Raw genomic sequence first — 24,126 nt, forward strand, 5'->3', positions numbered from 1 at the left:
TTACCTACAGATGCTTGTCAGTCCCTACATTAGTCAGGGTTCTCCAGAGAAACAGACCAGTAGGATATTTGTGTGTGTATAAAGAGATTTATTTTGTAAGGAACTGGCTCATGTGATTACAGAGGCTGACAAGTCTCAAGATCTGCAGGGTAAGTCAGCAAGCTGGAGAATTGATGGTGGAGTTCCAGTCCGAAGGCTGGCAGGCACGAGACCCACGGTGAGATGATGTTTCAGTTTAACTCCAAAGGCAGGAAAAAGCCAATGTCCAGTTTGAAGGCAGTCAGGCAAGAGGAATTCTCTCTTATTTGGCGGATAATCAGCCCTTCTGTTTCATCCAGGCCTTCAAGTGACTGGATGAGGTCCACCCACAACAGGGAGGGCAATCTGCTTTATTCAATCTATCAATTTATGTGTTAATGTCATCGAAAAATACCCTCACAGAAACACCCAGAATGATGTTTGACCAAATACCTGGGAACCCCGTGGCCCCGTGAAGGTGACACATAAAATTAACCATCACAGTACTCCTCACATTTCACTTTTCCCTTCTGTGTTTCCTCCTTCTTACTTATTCTACATCTTTTAGAAGTTATTTCAATGCAGATCTGTTAAGGGTAAACTTGCTTTTTCGGGTAAACTTGTCTTTACACATCTGAAAACTTCTTTCACTTTCCCTCATTCTTGAATGATAAATTAGGGTAAAAAGTCTAGATTGTTATTGTTCTCTTAGCAAACTAAAGGTAATATTCCATTGTCTTCTGCTTCTTATGTTGAGAAGAGGCTGAACAAAACATTTTAATTATGTAGGCTCTCAAATGTTACCTACTTTTTACTTTTGAATCTAATATTTTTAAGGAGTAAAATAAATATGATCTATTAATCACAATTTTAACCTCTTCGGTTATATTCTGAAGAAACAAACTTTTCACTACCTTTTCATATAGAATTTTAAAGGAAAAGGAAACAATAAAATATCTTCTGTACACCTAGAGTGCTGGATATATCAATCAACATTGCAAGAAGGGTCATACGTAGCTGAACTGTCAGCAAGTTTAATTGCCAATAGCTATCCATTATCATTTCTCTTCTATACTTAGTTACAGTAGATCTCAAATGGATTTTGATTATTTTTTACATCCTTAGAACTTATATATATCTGTTGGATGTTCTCCATGACATAATAAAAAGCATCTTAACAGTAATTTTAAATGATGGCTAACTCAAATCACTTAACTTGAAAAGGCATGTTCAGAAATAATTTCTATTACAACTGATGTAACAAATACTTCATGCATAAGAGATACTATAAATCGAAATAACTAAAAGTCACTGCTAGGTCCTTGTATAATCATGGTATCATAGTACACGTACACAAGTGCTAATTATTTTATCCACATCACTCCCCATTCCACAAAAGCATCATAACACTGAATACAACTATTTTTGAGGCTCTCTTTTCTGCTGGCTCCTATCCATCATGTATTCCTCCCACCACAAGGATGGTTCAACATTCACAAATCAATGTGATACACCACATTAACAAAAAGAAGGATAAAAATCATATGATCATCGCCATAGATGCAGAAAAAGCATATGATAAAATTCAGCATCAATTTATGATAAAAACTCTCAACAAAGTAAAATGGGTAGAGAGGGAATGTACCTCAACATAATGATAAGCCCACAGCTAACATCATACTCAACAGTGAAAACCTAAAAACTTTTCCTCTAAGATCAGGAAAAAGACAAGGATACCCACTCTTGCCACTTCTATGCAACATAGTACTCGAAGTCCTAGCCAGTGCAATTAGACAAGAAGAAGAAATAAAAGGCATCCAAACCTGAAAGGAAGAAGTAAGACTGTCTCTATTTGTAGATGACATGATATTGTATATAGAAAACTCCAAAGACTCCACCAAAAAACTGTTAGAACTAATAAACAAATTCCATAAAGTTGCAGGATACAAGATCAATATATGTAAATCAGCTGTGTTTCTATATACTGATAACAGACTATCAGAAAGATAAATTAAGAAAACAACCCCATTTATAATCACATCAAAAAGAATGAAATAGGGTCTTCCCTGGTGGTGCAGTGGTTGAGTCCACCGGCCAATGCAGGGGACATGGGTTCGAGCCCTGATCCAGGAAGATCCCACATGTCACGGAGCAACTAAGCCCGTGCACCACAACTACTGAGCCTGTGCTCTAGAGCCCGCAAGTCACAACTACTGAAGCCTGCATGCCACAAGTACTGAAGCCTGTGTGCCTAGAGCCTGTGCTCTGCAACAAGAGAAGCCACAGCAGTGAGAAGCCCTCACACTGCAATGAAGAGTAGCCCCCGCTCGCCGCAACTAGAGAAAGCCCGCGTGCAGCAACGAAGACCCAATGCAGCCAATCAATCAATCAATCAATCAAATCTAAAAAGAATGAAATACCTAGGAATAAACTTAACTAAGGAGGTGAAAGACCCGTACAATGAAAAATATAAGACACTGACAAAAGAAACCGGAAAAGACACAAGTAAATGGAAAAGTAATCTGTGCTCATAGACGGGAAGAATTAATACTGTTAAAATGTCCATTCTACCCAAAGCAATCTACAGATTCAGTGTAATCCCTATAAAAAGTCCAATGACATTTTTCACAGAAACTGAATAAACAATCCTACAATTTGTATGGAAGCACAAAATACCCCAAATAGCCAAAGCAATCTTGAGAAAGAACAAAGCTAGAGGCATCATGCTTCCAGATTTCAAACTATATTACAGGACTACAGTAATCAAAATAGTATGAAACTGGCATAAAAACAGACACATAGATCAATAGAACAGAATAGAGTCTCCAGAAACAAACCCACACATATATGGTCAATTAATTTACTACAAAGGAGCCAAGAACATGCAATAGGGAAAGGACAGTCTCTTCAATAAACAGTGATGGGAAAACCGGACAGCCACATGCAAAAGAATGAAACTGGACCACTATCTTACACCATACACAAAAACAAGGGTCCTTGTTTCATGCAAATTTCTATTGACACAGTTCCCCACTATTTCTTACATTTCACAGGTGCTAGCTACGTGTGTGATATTGCTGTTATCCCTTGAATTAATGATGTTAGTTAAAAGAGATGACTCATTCTCATGAAAAAAAAAAATTATGGGCTAGGAACAATGTCACTCACACTAACAGGAGAAGTATTTGTCCAGAGGCTAACTGACCACTGATTGAAGGACTTTAAGTGAAACTGCTGAGGAAGGAGGTAAGAGAACATGAAAAAAAAATCATGAAATCAGTCCCTATGGAGGACAATTAGAAAAGAAAACACGGTGAGAGACTATTCACATAAGAAAACAAATGAGAATAGGAAGTTTAAAGTTTTCATAATCTGAGATGTTTATAAACCAATAAATGTAAGTAATGAGAAAAATATTTAAAGTTTACCCTATATATACAAAATAACCAATGAGATTTGTTGAAGCGGGTCTGAAGATTGGCCGATAATAATAGAAAAGAATACTTTACCTAAGAACCTACTATTCGGAGGAAAAAAGGAAAAGCAGTTATTTTACATCAAGACAATGTACATCCTTCAAGAAAATTTAAGTGAAAAGAAGAACTCAGAACATGTCTGAGAGATAGAAATGAGACTTTGACGGGGGCAATATACCAAGATCAACTGGCCAAATGGAGTAAATACAAAAGTTCTTTACAGATCACAAAACTGGCAGACAAGATAGAGTACTGATAGGGGTTCCAGTCATCTACAAAACTGCAGAAATCTCATTTAGCTAAAAGCAGAATGTCTAGCAAGTTCCTGATCTGCTTTACTGTTCATTTCGTCTCCCAAAGGATAATTGCTAGGATAACCAGAGGAAAATGCTACCCAGAACATAACATATACCCAGATTGTGAAGTGACTAGTAACTTGGAAGAAAGCAACCTATCATTTTACAGTATGCAAAACCCAGGGCAAAAAAGCTGGGTAATTACAAATCATCTTGATGAGAAAGAAAATGAAGAAACCAGCAAGAATGCACAAGATAAACTCAACTTTAAGGAAGACTCGTACAAAGTAAAGGCCAATGCAGGATGACAATACAGACTTAAAAAAATTCTCCCCAAAACTAAAAAGCCCAGAAAGAGTTGAAAGTTGCCAATAATGACAGGAACAAGCAAAGGGGCTTCTCTCAATCCCTTCCCAAAAGATTTAAGATTTTTCCAGAGCAAGAAGAATAGGAAAGTAATAGGTCCACTGCTCAGGGCCAACAAAACAATGGATGAAAACATTTCTCAAAAACTTTTTTGCTTCTGTTTCCCTGTGAAGGAGAACAACCTGAGAACTAAGACGACCAGAGCAAGGCTAAAGCACCCTGGAAATGGGTTGAGTTCATAAGAAAGCAAATATATTTTTAGGATAGGTCTCCCAGTTCAGTAAAACTGCTGTTCACAGCTTGTGCATTCATGCTGGTTTCTTCAAGTAATCTCTCATCCCATTAAAATAATTTATAATTACCCAGCTTTCTTTGCCCTGGTGTTTGCAAACTTAAAAATGTTATAGTTGCTGGGCCTCCCTGGTGGCGCAGTGGTTGAGAGTCCGCCTGCCGATGCAGGGGATACGGGTTCGTGCCCCGGTCTGGGAGGATCCCATATGCCGCGGAGCGGCTGGGCCCGTGAGCCATGGCCGCTGGGCCTGCGCATCCGGAGCCTGTGCTCCGCAACGGGAGAGGCCACAAGAGTGAGAGGCCCGCATACCGCAAAAAGAAAAAAAAAAAAAAAAAAAAATGTTATAGTTGCTTTCTTCCAAATTTCTAGTCACTTTGCTTTACATCACCAAATGCAAAGAATACTTCCCAGTCCTCAGCATGCCATCCTCCTCAGCAGTGTCAGAGGTAGCAAACCACTTAACTTTTGAGACAATATATATTTCTTTGGTCTCTTCCCTCTCTTTCTCAGTCTTCTTGGCTATCCAGTTGTCCCAGCACCCTCTGTTGAAAAGACTGTTCTTTTCCTCACTCAATTGTGTTGGCACCTTTGTCAAAAATCAATTGGTCATAAATTAAGGGTTTATTTCTGGTTCTTAGTTCTATGCCATTGATCTATATGTCTATGCCAGTCCACAGTGACTTGTAAGTTTTGAAATCAGGAAGTGTAGCCCTCTAATTTTGTTTTTCTTTTGCAAGATTGTTTTGACAATTCTACGTCCACATACATTTTGCTGGCCAATTTCTGCAAAAAGCCAGCTGGTATTTTCTTAGGGTTATTGAATCTGTAGGTCAGTTTGGGGGAGTACTGTCACTATAACAGTATTAAGTCTTTAGATCCATGAACATGGGATGTCTTTCCATTTATTTAGGTCTTCTGGAATTTCTTGTGACAGTATTTTGTAGTTTTCAGGGCCAATGACATTTTAAATGATATTAAAAATATATTTTCTAATTGTTTGTTCTGGCATACAGAAGTAGAATTGACTGTGTGTGTTTGTATTGATTTTGTATCTAGTGACCTTTCTAAATTTACTCAACTTTAAAAAAAATCACTCTGTAATAATAAATGAGAAACAAAGGTTTAATGACATTTAACTATGGATTAACACTGGCTGCCTTTCTCAATCCATGTCAGATGGCTGTGTATCTCATATGGTATCTGAGGTATCCTGAATGAAGAGTGATCCCACAAACGTAAAGTGGATGTCAGTGACTCCCTCACACGTGTTTTTTCAGGTTATTGCAAAATAGCCTATATACTCAGTTACATGGATTTATACATGATACCATCTACTTTTAACTAAATGTCCCTCATTAAATGGACAATGCCTTAAAAACATCCCTACAAAATAAAGCAAAAATAAATCGGCAGGGGCTTCCCTGGTGGCGCAGTGGTTGAGAGTCCACCTGCCAATGCAGGGGACACGGGTTTGTGCCCCAGTTCGGGAGGATCCCACATGCCGCGGAGCGGCTCGGCCCGTGAGCCATGGCCGCTGAGCCTGCACGTCCAGAGCCTGCGCTCCGCAACAGGAGAGGCCACAGCAGTGAGAGGCCCGCGTACTGCAAAAAAAAAAAAAAAATTGGCAGAGGTGACATTTCTACTCCTGTACCACCTCTTTTTAGTTATCATAAAAGGTTTTAAAAAACCCAACTAATCAGATTTGTTAAAGAAAGCCCCCAAACTAGAAATGATCATGAAAGACTATTAGAAATACACTTATTACAGCTGTTATTAGCTATTAACCTAAGTGTTAGGCTTGAGGTACTATGTCAAAGAAGACCAATAGTGTGGTTTAACATTTGTAAGTATAATACATATATTGGGGATAAATGTACACGCACAACCAAAAAAGTCTATGCCCCAGTACTACGGGGAATGGGTTAGAGAGGGCACCAGTAGACACAGGGAAGCCAGTTAGGAGGCCACAGTCTAGGTAAGAGGTTAGAGAAGGTTGCAGTGGATGTGGAGAGAAATGGATACATTTTAGAGATATTCAGGAATTTGGATCAACAGGACTTGGTAATTAATTAGATATCGGGGGGTGGGGGTCTAAAGATGATGTCCTAGATTCTGGCATAACACACTGGGTAGAAGGTGGTGTTGACTGAAACAGCAAACATTGGAGAAGAAACAGATTTTTGGAGGAAAGATGATGAACTGTTGTGGAAATATCAGGCTTGAAAGAAAATTGAGAGGGAGAGAATAATTCCACTCCCTAAGCATACCTCCAATAAAATGTTTATATATTTTATGTAACAAAAGACATGTACACAATGTTTATGACAGCATTACTTGTAACAGTCAAAACACAGGCAACCCACATGTCCTTCAACAGCAGAATAGGTAAAATGTGATATATTCATGCACTGGATCACTGACAAAACTATTACTATATGCAATGACATGAATTTATTTTACCAGTATGATGTGAGCAAAAGAAACTAATCACAAGATGAAAAAGAATACATACCATGATTCTATGTATATAAGTTAAAAAGCAGGCATAATCTCTAGTGTTCAAAGTCAGGACAGTATTTACGTTTAGGGAGGGAGCAAGGGAGAAGTAGTGATTGAAAGGGGACTCCCAGGGAGCTCTGTGGAGCTCATAATGCTCTATTTCTTGACAAGGTTCAGAGTGACGTCAATGTGGTCGCTGTAGTAATTCATCAAGCTGTGGACTTACGATGGTGTATTTTTCTGTGTATGTTATAGCAGACAAATACTGTATGACTCCATTTATATGAGGTTTCTAGAGCAGTCAAATTCATAGAGACAGAAAGTAGAAGGGTGGCTGCCAGGGGCTGGGGGGAGAAGGAAAGGCATAGTTTAATGGGTATAGGGTTTCAGTTTTGCAAGATGAAAAGACTTCTGGAGATTGGTTCCACAACAATGTGAATCTAGTCAACACTACTGAACTGTACACCTAAAATGGTTAAGATGGTAAACTTCATGTTACATGTATTTTACCATAATTAAAAATTAAACGAACAAACCAACCAGCCAACCCTTCAATAATTTTCTACTCCTCTTGGGATAAAGTCCACAATCCTAACACAGCCTAGAAAGTACTGACCCACCTTTTCACCTCTGCTGTATACCACTCTCCCCCTTACTCTCTTAACTCCTTTCAGTTCCTCAAGCACACCAAGGGTTTCTTTGTACCTTTTGGTCTTCATATATGTTCCTGGCCTGAAATGGTCTTCCTTTCTGTGCCCCTCTTAGTTTAATGTCTGCTCCTGCTTTAGCCTCAGCTTAAACATCGTTTCTTCAGAGAAGCCTGCCCTGAGCATCCTAGACTGGGTTAGTTCTCTCATTTATGCTCTCTCAGCATCCTGATACTTTCCCCAAGAATTACTATTAAATTATTACTTGTGTTATTATCTGTTTAACGTTTGTTTTCACCACTAGACAATACACAGGGGCTGACTCACCTTGCTTCTTCCACTAGACAGCCACCAGACAGCATGAAGGAACTTCTTGTCCTGCCTGCCGTACACGTGTTTTAATAATTATTTGCTGAATGAGTATTTGAAGAGCTGTCCCACATGAGTTTAGGATTTCTGATCCAGATGAATTATAGTCTGGTGACAACATGCAAATGAGAAACTGCATCACTGACAATGATCTTTGAGCAATCATAGAAGAGAGACATTAGAAAACTAACCTGTGTAAATAGCACTCCAATCTTTATAAACTGATAAAGATGGACTGTGTAGATTATGGGCTAGTTAGGGTACTATTAGCAAAATTTCAGAAATAATTATTCAAGGAATAATTTCTAGACACTTAGAAGAGAAAGCTATAATCATGGGGTGCTTGCACAGGTTCACTATGTGTGGGAGACAGAATACTGCCCTCCTCCCAATCCTCCCAACATCTCCATCCTAATCCCTGGGACCTGTGAATATGTTAGGTACCATGACAAGAGGGAATTAAGGTTGGTAATCAGTTGACTTTCAAATAAAGAGATTACCTTGGACTATGTGGGTGGGCCCAATGTAATCACAGGGTCTTAAATGTGGAAGAGAGGTAGGAGATCAGAGTCACAGAAAGCTCTGAAGATGCCTCACTGCTGATTTTGAAGATAGAGGAAGGGGCCACGAGCCAATGAATGCAGGCAGTCTCTAGAAGCTGGAAAAAACAAGGAAATGGGTTCTCCCTCAGACCATCCAGAAGGAATGCAGTCTTGCCCAACACCTTGATTTTAGCCCAGTGAAACCCATTTAGGACTTCTCACTTCCAGAACTGTAGGATAATAAATTTGTGTTCTTTTAAGCCACCTGGTTTGAGGTAATTGATTACAGTGGCAATAGGAAAATAACATACTATGGTTAAGCCATAAAAACTCACTTCTTCTCCTTCCTAGCAAATCAGAAACAAAGTAAATACAATATATTTGTTTTTTTCCATCAAAGAACTTGATTATGTCTTTTAATGATATCATAAGACAAAGAAACATGTACTAAATGCAAAGTCAATAAAGTAAATTAGAAAATGGTTAAATGCCCTCCCCACTCCCCCAGAAGTGCTGGTTAATGGAATAATGTCAACCATCTTAGAAAGTTTTTAGAAACACACTACAAGGGTCTGTTCATTCACACTCTTCGATACTTTTATCAATAACTTAGAGCAGGGTTCTTAACTTTGGGTCCGTGGACCACTTGAGGCCTCAAGAGGCATCTGAACCTCTTAAACTTCATTGAAAACTCTGTGTATATATACACAAATAAGTATTTTTCATCAGAAAGGTTCACAGCTTTCATTAAAGTCTTAATAGGAATCCATAATCGCAGAAGGTTAAGAACCACTGACCTACATGAAGACACAGGAAGTATTCTCATCACCTTCACGGGTGGCACAAAGCTGCTAGAAAGAGTAAAGACTGGATGAAAAATCAGGATTCAAAAAGTATCTTGCAAGGCTGAATGAACAGGCGGAACCCTGTAAAGGTAAAATCACTTGGCTTGGGGCAGCCTCTATGAAAAAGACCTAGAATCAGCAGTAATCTCAGTATGAGTCAGTGATTAGGGCTACCAAAAGAACCTATATAACTCTAGGCAGGTGTTCAGATGATGGAAAAAAAGCATTCTACTCTTTTCTGCATTGGTGAGACCAAATTGCAATACTGTTCAATTTTGCTTTTCTCTTTGGGCCGCCATAACAAATGACTACAAACCTGGTGGCTTAAAACAACATAAATTTATTGTCCCACAGTTCAGGCCAGAAGTCGAAATGAAGGTGTTGGCAGGGCTGGCTCCTTCTGGAGGCTCCAAGGGAGAAATAGTCCCATGTCTCTCTCCTAAGCCTCTGGTGGTTGCCAGCAATCCTTGGCACTCCCTGTCATGGCAGCTTAACTCTTAATCTCTGTCTACCTCTATCTTCCCATTGTCTCTCTGTATCCTCTCTTCTCCTTATAAGTACACCAGTCACTGGATTTAGGCTCCACCCTAAACTAGTATGATCTTATCTTGATCCTTAACTACTTACATCTGCAAAGATCCTATTTCCAAATAAGATCACATTCTGAGGTTCCAGGTGGACATGAAGTTTTGTAGGACACTATTCAACTCACTGCATCCTTTAAGTGGAATATTGCATTCTATGGTTTACAATACCATATTCTTAAGAATGGTCAATAGAAATAGGAATATGAAGTCTAAGGGTTAGAGGATTTGAGTCAGACAAGGAAATTAACTACTGTCTACAAATTTTTGAACTGCCTTTTTTTTCCTTCAAATGAAAAAAAGACTTTCTAACATTCTGTTTTCCAGAGATGAATGTGGTAGATTTCTGTCACTCATTTGTTCAAGCTTGAGCTGTAAAACCATCGGATAGTAATGCTGAGGCCTCAGATGGGTGGTTAGACTTGATGATCACTGATGACTGTTAAGTTCTTAGATTCTACAGTTCCTTCCCCATGTCTCCATCTCCATGGCCCTTTTAACTGGCCATTATACAGTATCAAAGAACCATAAAGCTCTACTGATACAGCAAACACTGTGTGGGACAGTAGGAGGTAGAGGTGAGTGGGATGCCAGCAAGAAGGTACACATTGTAAAGAAAACTTAGAAGCCCTAGGAATGAAAGAATATCAGAATACAGGTAGCTTCAGCATGGTGAGCAAGGGTGAGATGAATGGCCTGAGGGAAGGAAAGGCTGGAGCCAGACCAAGCAGCAAGTGCCTTGTATACCACAGTAAGGAGTTCAGATTTCCATTCTAAGGACAATAAGAAGCCACTGAAGGGTAGTTTAAGCAAGGAGTGACATGACTGGGTGAAGCTTCAAGATCACTGTGGCTACCAGGGAGAAAAGACTGATGGAAGTGAAGAGAAAAAGCAGAAAGACCAAAAAATGGTAAGAGATGGTAGCTGCCTGTACTAAGATGGCAGGAGTGAAAATGGCAAGCAACAGATAGATATGATACACCCTGAAGGTAAACTGTGGAGGATAGATCAGATGTGGAATGTGAGGAAAAGAAGCCAGGATGAAATGCGTTTAAATAACAGGAGTGGACAGCGATGTCATTTACTGAGATGGAGAAGACAGGGGAACAGGGGTAGCAGACTGCAAGGCAAACAATAGATATATATCAAAAGCTCCATTTGAAGCTTATCGATCTGGAGATGTCTCTGAGAAATTTAAGTTAAAGATACCAAGTAGGCAGTTGAATATATGAATCCAGAGCTCAGAGAAGAAGACGAGGCTAAAAGTAAAGATACAGGAAGCTGTCGCAGGAGGCGTGTGGAGAGAGGAAAAAATTGTTGTCACAAAGAGTGCTCTTATTTCTTTACAAGAAAATATTTTTGGATTACTGGATATTGTTAAGTGCCCATTTATTTTTGCTTAAGTTTTATGATCTCAAACCTCAGTAAGTTGGGTTCTAAGATTTTTCTCCAGCAACATTCAGCTGCTTGGGCGACAGAAAGCATGGAGAAGATGAATGGAGAAGATGAATGGGGAAGAGCTCAGATGTTGGGAAAACAGGGAGCTTCTTCAAAGAAAAAAAAATAGGGGGCAGAGTTCATTTGCAGTGCACACAGGGGAAAGAGTGGGAATCATACTGTATACACGGATTAAAAAAAGACAAATCCACCCAATGGCATACAGCAAAGTGCACCAGCCCCATTCACCCCATCACCCCCAGTCGCCAGAGGCAACCACTTTTAACTAGCTCTTTTTTAGTTCTTCCGGTGGTCACCTTCCACTAGTTCTAAAAAGGCTTACAGCCATTATTTCCTGGTTTTTCAACTTTAGACACTGTCTGTGGATTTACGATGTCACAAATTAGGATTTTGCTCACTTAACACTTCTCCACCTTCCCTCTCTTCTGATTTTATTAATTCATTATTTTCCACTGCAGTTAAACCTTTCTAGTTTCTGCAATTACAGACTCTCTCTTGAATCCTCACCTGTGAGATGCGATGAAGATACTGGCCCTCACCTGTCCCTAATATCTCCTCTCTCTCTTCTATTTCTCCAGCTTTGTCATCTATTTATAATTGTATACTCTTAAGGTTGATAACATTTCCTTTCTGGTCTGCAATTATACAGGTTTCTCTGCTACACAAAAGTTGAGCTTTCCTGTGAAACCTTTTGTAAGCCAAAACGGCAAAAAGAGAAGAAGCAATTACCGCAGGACACATCTTGCTAACGGACCCACAAAATAAATCAAGATAGAGCATAGATGTTCACAGACACGGTTTACAGCTACAGCAGCTCAATGTTAAGATGCTGAGTGTCGTTCCAGGGCAGGAGCTTGGCGGGGCCGCTCTCACTGCTCTGGGTGCAGCTGCCTCTACACTGGCTCGTCTCGCTACAAAACAAATGCTGAATGCTATTTTTGCTTCTTGCCTTTTTCCCATTAAAAGCGAAAAACCTCTTCAGATTTCTGAAGAGGAAATCAAAAATAGGTACTAGGGCTTCCCTGGTGGCACAGGGAGGGTTGAGGGTCCGCCTGCCGATGCAGGGGACACGGGTTCGTGCCCCGGCCCGGGAAGATCCCATGTGCCGCGGAGTGGCTGGAACCGTGAGCCATGGCCGCTGAGCCTGCGCGTCCGGAGCCTGTGCTCCACAATGGGAGAGGCCACAACAGTGAGAGGCCCGCGAACCTCCCCCCCACACACACACACGGTACTAATGTAGGTCTTTTGTAAAAGCAAAGTGTAAAGCGAACTTTCAAAAAGTGGAGATTACCCATAGTTAAGTCTTCATGCTTTAACTACAGATTGATCTTAAACAGTGAAAGCCAATAAAAGCACTAATATCATCATGATAAAAATATTATACAAAAGCCAAGTCCTGTCCCTTTCTAGGACTCACTAACTGCTCAAAACGATGATACATTTTAGCTTGATTCCTGTTAAGACAAGAATACTTGGTCTTAGAGTTCCTCTTTTCTTATTGGTGAAAAACATGAGAGTTCCTCTTTTCTTATTGGTGAAAAACATGCCCTCTTCAGTTATTTCTAGTATCTTCCAGTTTTCTACTCATTCTAACCACTGCTTGGAATGCATTCAATTCTTCTTGAAGCTAGGGAATAAATTTTTAAAAAATACCAACCTTAGACACTTACTTGTTCACTTTAGAGAGTATGACTCTCCCCCTATAGAGGTTTTATATTAAAAATAATTTCAAAAAAATGAGAGAAAAGAAAATGAGAAATATCACCCACAATCCAATCAACATAACACAACCATTTTTATTTTTGCATATTACTTTGAGTCCCTGTCCACTGTAAGCATATTTAACACAGTCAAAGTTCACTCACTATGTATTTACTTTTGTAGGATATAGCCAGCTTTCACAATGATCCCCTTTAATGGCTGTGTAATATTCCACTAAATAGATATATCATAATTTACTAAACCCACTTGGGAAGCAATACAAGATGTGGTTAAAGTATAAGCTCTGCAGTCAGACAGACCTACATCAAGTCCAAACTATACTGAATCACCACAGGATTCAGCTGGTGGATTACCTCACTCGCTTTAATTCATCCAACACTAATTACCAGTGCCACCCTCCTATGTTCCAGGCTCAACACTAAGCACTGAGTATGCAAAAGTGGACACTGAGACAGGATCTCTGCCTTCAGAAACAAACAAGATAGATATATAGTTTCCAACCATGTTAAGTGCTATAAAGAAAAAAAAACCCACTAAGTGTGAGACTGGAGTGCCTTAAATTCCCACCCACAGAATGAGGATATAGTACCACCGAGAGCTGTTACAAGGATTAAATGATAATCCATGTACAGTATTTGGCACCATTCTTGGTACACAATAGGTACCCAATATATATTAACTATATCACTGCCTGGGATAAAGAAAGAACACCAAAGCAGGAAATACCATCCTCTCAGTATACTCTTTCCTCTGTCAATATAAATCCGATACTTTTTCAGGTTTGAGTTTACTGCTAGAAGTTTGATGTGGGTCTTTTTTAGATCCATTTCTCTCCTTATTATGTTCAAGTTTTCTTTTACCTCCCTGAACAAACCGAATATATTTGTAATCGCTGTTTTAACATCCTTATCTGCAATTCCATCATTTGCCCATTTCTGGGACTGTTTCTACTGCCTGTTTCCTGTCTGGTATGGGTCATGTTTTTCTATTTCTTAGCTTGTCTGCTAATTTTTGATTGGATGCTAGTCTTGGATTTCATGTTTTGGGGAGCTGGATTTTACTGTATTCCTTTAAATATTATTGGGGTTTGTTCAGGATTAGTTCCTTTGAATAAATCTGATCCTTTTAAGGTTTGCTTCTAAGCTTTGGTAGGTGGGTCCAGAACAGGCTTTTCTCCGGGGCTAATTTGGCCTCCCTCCATGCCTTGTGCATCAGGTCTTTCTACTCTGATTAGTGAGAATATGAACTATTCCCAGCCTTGTGCGAACTCCAACAGTTCTTCCACCTGCTGAGTTCCTCACAGTTCTCCATAAAACGTGCAGATCAGTACTCAACCAAAGGCTTGAGGGGACCCCTTACAGCTGTTTAGAGCTTGCTCTCTGTGTAGCTCCCTCCTCTCCTATACTTGACCTCCTCACACATTCAAGCTGCCTTTGCCTCCCTGAGCTCTTAACTGTCTCAGCAACTCGGGGAGACCACCAGATTCTTTCTGGGTCCCCCCTCCCTGTGCTGCAGCTTGGAAACTCCCCAGGAGGTCAACTGAGGCAGTCACAGAGCTCTGTTGTTTCTTTCCTTTCTCTCAGGGATCACTGTCTTGTGCTGTTTTTTGACCTATTTCTAAAACTGCTGTTTCACAACCTTGTCAGGTTTTCCAGTCACTTGAGGTGGCAAGATAAACCTGGTGTCTGTTACTCCATTATGGCTGGAAGCAGAACTAATCAAGTTTGACTTCAAGTTCCACATTTTTAATGAAACTTCTCTAGACTACAAGTCCAAATAATTTTTCATTTCTCTGGTCTTTGTACCATTTACGATCTAGCATAATAACAGAGACCCTACAGTATATTCTGTCCCTCAACACCCCACCACATCCCACCATACAGCTTCCAGCAATGCCTGCTATCAGTTTCACTACCAGACCAAGCACCACAGGATTAAATGCAATCACATATTACAGTGGCTTGCTAGTGCCAGGCACAGTCCTAGGTGTTTGGCTGAAACAAAGAAGACAAAGAAGACACTGTTCCTAATTTCCAAGAGCTCACAGTTTGGGACAACTGAGGAATCAAATTCTCACCCATAAATCCATAACATAGTTTTAATGGGAAAAACTAAGGTATAAATGAACCTTTAGAACAGGGATTGTGGGTTGTCAAAAGTTTTCTTAAAGGGCCAGAGAATAAGTAGTTTAGGCTTGGAAGCCATACAGGCTCCTGTAATAACTGCTCAACTCTGCCGGTGTACCTTGAAAGTAACCACAGACATGTGAGTGAATGGGCGTGGCTGTATTCCAATAAGCTCTGTTGACAATAACAGGTGGCTGGCCCCCTGGCTGGAGTTTGCAGACAGCTTGCACCACCTTCTACAATGGCATGTCCTGTTTGTGCCATCCAGACAAGACTGATCTCAACAAGAAAACCAAGTGCTCTCAGGCAGAATTACATACTATGTCTTTTGCACACGCCACAGAACGTGTATAACACAAGCACAGAGTAGGTGCTTATCAAGGACTTTTTAATTTACTTCATTTGACATTTGAAGGGTTCCCTTTATTTCACTCAAAATTGCTTCCAACAGTAAAGAAATCTACACTTACTATGATTTACGGAAAAAAATGAATGCCTAGTGCGTAAAATACTCTAAGATGATAAAACAAACAGATGTTGATGATCCTGACAACTTAATTTCATTTTGTAAATAAGTCAAGGTTGCTATACTTAAAAGAACCAGCTGTGAGGACTACTCATGCATCCCAGTGACGTGGACATGGTCCAAAGCACTACCAGACTTCTTTGAGAATTATCTAAAGAAAGAGTTCACAAGCACATTAAAAAAACTGCATCAAAAATAATTTTCAATTGTCAAAATTAAAATCTATCCAGAAAAGACAAAGATTTGGTATATTGCTTGTATTTTTCAAATTGTTCAATCAAAAAGATAATCTCATAAAACAAATTCTAAATGTTTAAATCTGTTTTCATTGTTGCACAGTATGTATGTATATATATCCACACATACACACCCATGTGACTGGTGTGAAAAAAAATAGTATCCTTAATGGGTTTATTCCGGCAGGTTTGTTTAACAAGATTTGTCTTATTACTTTACAGTCACACTTTGTTCAAGATGGAGGGAATCTTGGAAGCCATCTAATCGAACGTTCCTTCAAATGAAGGATTTCCCTTTTGTAATATTCAAAACAATGCTCTGTAGTTTGTTCATCTCTTAAAACTCATAGTCAGAATTGAACATGAACTAAAGGTGTGCTTGGCCTATAACGAAGTGCAACCAGTGCTACCCAGGATCCAGATGCTCAAATGCATGCAAGATTAGAATGAACTCGTCAGTGAGCACTCACAGGCTTGGTCCTGTGACATGCTGCTCTAAGCCTTATCTCCCCTCAACTCCCTTCCCTGGAGCTAACTTTTTTTTACCCAAATCAAGAATACATATTCATTCCTATTAACTTTTTTCTTAGTTTCAGCCCACCATTCCATATACTGAGATCCTAAGGATACTCTAGTCCAATATTTCAGTTAAATATATCATGTCTTTATCAAAATCACTGGCACAACAATCAAAGAACTTCACAATGTGAAGAATAACAGGAGGAAAAATTGAAGGCAACAAGTATAGACAACACTTTGCCATAAAGAGAAACAGAGAAATGGGATGGCAGCAGGATGGATATTTGGTGGGGAGGTCAAATGTTTAAATATATATATTCAAATATTTAAATGCTAATGAATCAACCAAAAGCAAAGGAAAAATACAGTATGTAAAAACATTTTCTAAATTGTTAAATTCTAAATTATTAAAATTCAACACAAATATAATTTATCATATATTGCTTGGTCATCTAATTTATATCAAAATTTGGTTTTTAGAGCCTCCAGCTCCTGAATTCTCTTTCCTTTCAAGATCTCTGCTTCTAGGATCACACTTACTTTTTCTCTGAATATTTTGAAATCTCTAACTATATCCAGTAGCCCGTCTTTGCCATTATGAAATTGAACATCACATGGCCCTCTTCATCCAAGATCTTGTTTCCACATCAATCGCCTTTACTCTCAGAATTTTAAAAACCAAGTTCAGGCTTAATGGATTCATCCAATAGAATCACATAAAACATAAGAATCTAAGATTTTTTTAAAAATGTTATTGTGTCCCTACAGTCAGCAAGATGGCCAAAAAAAGTTTATTAATTTGGTAAAATTGTTCTCCAAGGCTGTAACATCCAATCCTGAAAATTTCTAGGCTAAGTGGCCATTACCAAATTCTTCCCACCAGCACATCTGCATACAAAATGACATCATCAACAACAGGGCCTTCTCCTCTCCCAACCCCCACGCTAGCGTCAAACAAAAAGTTAGTGTGCATACACATAAAGCACATTTACAGTGTCCACGGAACAGTAAATGCTGGCTAGTTTACATTTGTTTATAGATCTAAGCTCACCCTTTGAGTAAGCAGTAAGAAAGCAACCATGAACAACCACGATCTGTACATAAATATAAGGTGTGTTCTTTCAAAAGTCCATTTCTAAAAATGAATTCTTTATCAGTTAAAATATGAAATGTGTTATCACCAAACAAATGAATCTCCATTTACATCTATTTAATGATAAAGAATATATTTTCAAAGTACAACACTTGTTTATGAAATATTTTATGAAGTTTAAACAGTTTCCAAAATGTACTTTTAAAATACTAAAGCATCTAAGGAAAAAATAGCCAATTTGCCCTTTAAAGATATAAGACAAATAAATCTTGCTCAGTAATTCATACATGCCTAATCAACAGAAACAATGCAAAATAACAAGAAAGGTTTTTACTTTCACAAACCGAGTCATAGATTTAAAATGAGTCATCATGTTAAGCTCCAGGAAAACTGTAAAGTTATTTTGTCTTTATGTTCATTTCTACCAAATATTTGTCCTCAAAATGAATTTTCATTAATTTCCCATCTATTGACCACACCTGTTTTTTTTGCCAGGAATTCTGTCTGATAACTGTTTTTTGTAATTTGAACATCACTTTGTTCAGTGTCAACACACAGTAAATCTTCAATAAACATGTTAAGAATCAAATTGTAAGAGCTTAAGAGTCAGAAGGAATGCATAATTTTTTCTAAAAATACAAAAATTTGAGACTCACTAAATCAAGAATATCATAATGTGAAATACCCAAATATCACACAACTTCTAAACCATTTTCTTTCTTCTTTTATTTGAGGTATAATGGACATAAGCCATTTTCTTAAACAGGAAAAGTTTAAACAGATTTCTACCACCATTCTTGTTTTTAAAATACATTCCTGGGACTCCCCTGGCAGTCCAGTGGTGGGGACTCTGCATTTCCACTGTGGGGGGCAGGGGTTCAATCCCTGGTCGGGGAACTAAAGATCCTGCAAGCACATGGTGCAGTCAAAAAAACCAAGAAACAAACAAACAAAAAAAAATAAAATACATTCCTAAGTTCCTGCTGCAAAAGCACAAAAATGTCTTAGATTTCATGTTAATCCATCTAGAAACAATTTACAGGTACACTGACATAAAAACTGCCACTAGACTGTGAGATTCAGGAAGGGGAGAGAGATTTGTTTTGTTCACTGCTGTGGCCCCTCCCTCTGCCCCAGTGCCTTGGATGGTGGCTGGTACCAGTAGGTTTTCAATTAGTATTTGCTGGATTGAAAGAACCTATGTGTGCAGACTCCTTAGTACAAAGCCAGACCCAAACCTGCAGGATCCCACCCACACCATGAGAAAACATGGAGCAACCTCATGCTGTGCAGATACAAATTGAGCCTCTAGAGAACAGAGGACAGGAAGAGCAGACAGACACTCAGGGGAACTGACTGCAGACTCAGTTTCCACACACTGCTCCAATGTATGCACACTGGTGCCGTGTTTAAACTCCACCAATCTAGAGACTCATTTAGGCTAACCAATCTCCTCTTGTAAGAATGCAGGAGTCATTTAAACTTCTCAATAACCTTATGGTGTAAATATTTCACCATTCCACTTTGCAGATGAATCTGAGGCTAAAAGGCCGAATTACTTTCCTAGAGTCACAAAGTACCTTCCCAGGGTCACAGTTTATGCACAGTACGACTCAGAACCTTTAATCCTTTAATGCTACCTCCTCGGTGACAGGGGAATAGGACTAACCTTTACCCACACATCAGTGCCCAATACCTTTCTATCCAAACACCTAAAACAAGTTTTCTTAAAGATGGAGCTTTTGTTTGGAGTGACAGGCAAGCAACAAGTAGTTTCAGAACACGGATCACTTATGAGGTAAGTATCTAAAGTGAGGATCATGGATTTGGGGTCCCTGGGGGAATCAAGCCCCAAAGCAAACCACAGATTTCAAAATACTGCACAGGGCCAGCTCTTGCTCTAGAACAGTGTGCCTCTCTCTCTTCCTCTTCCTCCCCCTCCACGTGACCCTCACGGATCTCAGCACCAGAAAATAGACTACCATTGTCAGTGCCATAGTTTGGCAACATTATATGTCCCAACCACAGTGACTGGCACAGAACAAGCAAGCAAATATTTACTGAATGAACCAAAGGCCAAAGTTGTTTCTGTGGGCAAGGTGGGACCCTAACTGCCTTTTTTAACAAAGTGGAGATGAGAAGTGTACCCTAACACTTGATTACTCGTGTAAAAATGAACTTTTAAAAGGCAGGTGTAAACTGGGGACAGGCTACAGTCAAAGCCTTACCTGATTCTTCTTCCTCAGCTAGATTGCCTCAAAGAAGAAAACAGCTTAGCACGTTAGCATTCAGATACAGATCTCAGAAGGTGCATGATGTTTTAATATTTTAGAGTATAAAAACAAACACCATTACCTTATTTAGGATGCCTAGTTTAGGTCATCTTAACATGAACAGCAGCTTAAAAAAAAGTCCCCTCTCAGCATTCTCAGGGTGAGAGTGGGTGGGGGTTGAGAAGAATAGTAGGCATTTTTCCAAAAAGTTTGCTGTGGGCCAAAAAACAAAATCATACTCCACCGTGTGGGAAAACTTTCCTTTAAAACATGACCAGAAATTTATACAAATATATGCTTTATACCAAATAATTAAACAGAGCCTATGATAATAGGAAGACGTAAGGTTACGCCAAACGCTTCGGAGACAACTCTCGAAAATTTTATCCATTTCCCGTTTGGTAGACTCCCGTGACCTGAAGACTTGGCTACAGGTTCCAATTGGTATTGGATTCTTCATAACGTGTGATTTTCAGGCGTCAAATTACAGTAAAACTGGTGGGGCAGAATAACAGCCAAAAGCAACAGGGAAGATGCCCATTTTTCTCCTCCACCCTCCTCTCACTTGCCACTTAAGAAAAACGGCACGCTTCTACATTAGAAAAGGGCCTCATCCTTCGAGATTCAGTGCAGCGCTAAGTCTGTGATTTCGGAAACGAACCTGCGGATTCCGAAATACAGGTTAAGACCTCATCCATCATGAACTAGTTTTGCGCTCTTCCACCACCTCCTTTGTCTGAGCTGTCCCTGCAAACTCGCAGTTCAATGCCTTCCTGTAAACAAGCTAACTAAACCAAAAGGAACGTTCTTTCTCAAAAGAAGAACCCAATAACGCGTCTGAAGCCTCATCCCAGCAGTGGGCAGGCGGGGGTGCACACGACGGGAACCTCGACCCTGGGGCCGCCCGCCGAGCTGCGCGACAATCCGGGCCGGGGTGGGGGCGCCGCGCCCGCCGCCCCCGCGCCCAGGCTGCGGCTCCCGCGTGGCCAGGGACCGGGGACCATCGCCCGCCGCCTCGCCACGGCTTCTCTCTCCGCTGCCAGGCACTCACCTCCGTGGATGGGGAGCGGCGCCAGCACCTGACCGCGGACCTCGGCCTTGGGCGAGTCGAGCCCGTAGCGCCCGCGATCGATGCGGAATGTGAGCGGGGCGCCGCGGCCGGGCTCCTGCACCGTCACGTTGATGAGCGCCGTGTAGTACTCCTGGCTCGCGTTGTCTGCCCGCGCCGGCCACAGGCTGCAGGTCAGCAGCGCGAGCGCGGCGAGCCGGGCCGGGCCCGCCCGCGCCGCACCGCTCATCGTCCCTCCGGCCGCCGCCGCTGCCGCTGCTCTCGGACCGGGCTCCCGGGCCGGCGCCGAGAGGCGGTGCGGGCGCGGCCAGCGCGGCTGTGGGAGCGCACGCGCGCGGCCGGTGCAGGGCCGGGCACGAGCACGGCCCTCCTCGGTGCCGCGGCCCTGCTGCTCGCCGCCCTCACGTCCGCGGCCCGCCCGCGGGGACGCGCCCATGGGCCCCTTCGGCGAGGACGACGGGTCAGACCGCGCGCGGTCGTCTCCTCCGGGTCCCTCCAGGGCCGTGGGGGCGGGCCCTCTCCATTCCCCGGGGCCGGTCCCGCCGAGTGGGGGCGCCTCGCAAGGACACGACAGGTATGGGAGATGCGCCCGAAGAAGGGTCCCTGGAGCACAAAGTCCCGGTCGCCGAGCTGCTGCCTCAGGCGCGCGCTCGCCACCGCCCCGCCCCCTGTCAGCCGGGTGGCACGGCGCAGGCTTGGGGCTCAGCCCCGCCTCCATGCGCATGCGTGCGAGGCCCTGTTCGCTCCCGCCCGCCTGCACGAGGGCCCGAGGAGGCCCCCGCACTTTCTTAACCCGTCCCCAGCCGTGTTTATACGTCAGGCGTGATGCGCCTAGGATCTGGAGCCTGGGGGCTTTCCAAGGGCCTCTGGAAGAGTTTGAGATGAGGTTACAATAGAAAAAGAGCTAAAACTTTAAAATTAATTTAAAGATTAAATGTCTATGGGATTTCACATTTCAGCTGGTCAACTCCAAGTCATATAATTGGCATCACGGGAGGGAGGATGCTTCTGTGCAAATAAGAGTACAGGGGCTCACTAGGCCCGGATCTTTAAGGACATCTGAGTTATTAGGAAGGACCTCTACAGACTAGATGAAACCTCCAGAGGCCCTTGGACAAGGTGGAGACTGTGGTGAGACTTTCCCCCCACCCGGGACCCCCCAGCACACACACTACCCTATACAGACACACACACACACACACACACACACACACACACACACACCGTGTCAGTTAAGCTGTGCACCCTTCTAAAGCATAAATGAAAGGGAAGGGTGAGTCTAGATTTGGGTGTAGCTGAATTCAGGAGCTTATATGATATTGGGCAGCATACTCATCATTGCCACGAAGCGGGGAGTAAGGATGGCATCTTCTGACTAGCCAGGCCTGGATCTCCTGCCTCCTGTAGTGGAAAGGGGGTGGAAGTCATCCTTGCTCAACCAACTGTACTGAGAATCCCAGAGAGAGGCAACGTCCCAAAGGAACGCTGAGGCGCACTTTCCAGGGAAAGGGTATGGATGTAGTGCAGGCCAACACATCAGATGTCCACTGGTGCCTTCTTCTCGACATTCTTAACAAGTTCTCCCTCCAGTTCCTTCCCTTCCATCCCTACTACCTTTGTTTGTCTAGTCCATGTCCTGTCCTGAGACTGTGTTTTATTTACTTGCATACAGGAAGTAACCAGGCCACCATCCTAGGCCCTGTACTGAAAGAGCGCTCTGCTCTGGCCCTGTCACAGCTGGACCCCTCTCACAGGGCAAGGAGTCCTCGGAACCAAGGTACCTCTGCTCCGGCACCTGAGACCTAGGCATTCCCTTTCCAAACAGCCCTGGGCCTCTTCGGGCCTACATGGTAGGGCTCTTTGTGGTAGGGGTCTTCTTACTCCGCTCCTATTACTTAATACGCTGTGGCCTGCCCCTGCTTGAAAAGCTCATGCCCCCTACTACCTTGTCCTTACAAGGGTCTTTCAAAGTGTGGGGTGCTCTTGCCCCCTGGCGTGAGAAACAATTATAGAGACCCACAGACGCCACCCTGTTAAGTCAGCTGGGGAGAAAGCAGGTCCCTTTCAAGCTCTCTTTTGGCCCTTCTGAATTTGTCAAGGAGAAAGTTGGATCTAAAGTGCTTTGAACACGATCCCCCTTCAGACAAAGTGGGATGAGGTCTTCGTGCACAGCTTCAGCAGGCACCAGCATCTAGAGCAATGTTAACCACAACCTGCATTTGGAGTGTAATTGTCTTTAATTTTATGGAGACCTTTCCATTAGGGCCAGAGATTTTTCATTTATAAGTAGTGATACAAAGCTACCTTTTAAAACAATTGTGGTAAAATATACCTAACGTAAAATTTATCATCATAACCATTTTCAGTGCACAGTTCAGTGACACCAAATACACTGACATTATTATGCAACTGTCATCACCATCCGCCTCCAGTCTCTTCTCATCTTGTAAAACGGATAACTCTGTACCCATTAAACAATAACTTTTCCCTCCCCCCAGCCCCTGGGACCACCATTCTATTTCCTGTTTCTACCAGTTTCACTATTCCACTCATATAAGTGGAATCATACAGTATTTGTCCTTCTGGCACTAGCTTATTTCACTTAGCGTAATGTCCTTCAGGCTCAGTCATGTTGTAGCATGTGTCTGAATCCTTCCTTTTGAAGGATGAATAATATTCCATTGTATGTATATACCATACTTCGTGTATCAGTCTGTCAATGGACACTCGGATTGCTTCAACCTTTCGACCGTTGTGAGTGGTTTACCAGAATGCCACTGGTTCAAATCCCTGCTTGGCTACATGTCAACTGTGTGACCTCTGCAAGCTCATGTTCCCTCTGAGGTCAGTTTCCCTCTGTGAAGTGATACTAATGACCTCTCCCTCTATAGTCCTGAGAGACACAAATCAGATGACGGGTGCCTGGAAGCTATAGCTGCTGCAGTCACCCTATTTCCCTCTGACTTGCCACTGGAGGCACAGGGGCTTGTGAAGGGTTTGAGTGGCTGCCTGGGTGAGGACTGCAGTGCTGCCCTCCCACAGCCGTTACCCAGAACAGACCGTCCCGAACGGATAGACCCTCAGGCTGGTCAGTGTCCTGTACACTCAGGCACCGGGAGCCCCACTGCAAGCAGGGGCACAAGGTAACAGCATTTTATTCAGAAAAATGT

The 24,126-nt window shown here is 41.8% G+C and overlaps 1 protein-coding gene across 2 annotated transcripts in view; it reads right to left on the reverse strand.

The window, feature by feature from the left end:
• The window catches only part of RNF130 (ring finger protein 130), a 108,933-nt gene extending 87,315 nt beyond the window's left edge, over window positions 1–21,618 (reverse strand). The window contains exon 1 of one of the 2 annotated variants that reach the window (XM_081233883.1): window positions 20,939–21,618. In XM_081233883.1, the coding sequence (XP_081090009.1) occupies window positions 20,939–21,392 (454 nt within the window). In that variant the 5' untranslated portion in view covers window positions 21,393–21,618. The remainder of the gene's footprint in view (window positions 1–20,938) is intronic. The other variant, XM_081233882.1, reaches the window with a different exon arrangement.
• Between the last annotated feature and the right edge of the window lie 2,508 nt (window positions 21,619–24,126).

This window comes from Mesoplodon bidens (genome assembly GCF_964165515.1).
Source record: "Mesoplodon bidens genome assembly, chromosome: 4".
NCBI classification, from domain to species: domain Eukaryota; kingdom Metazoa; phylum Chordata; class Mammalia; order Artiodactyla; family Ziphiidae; genus Mesoplodon; species Mesoplodon bidens.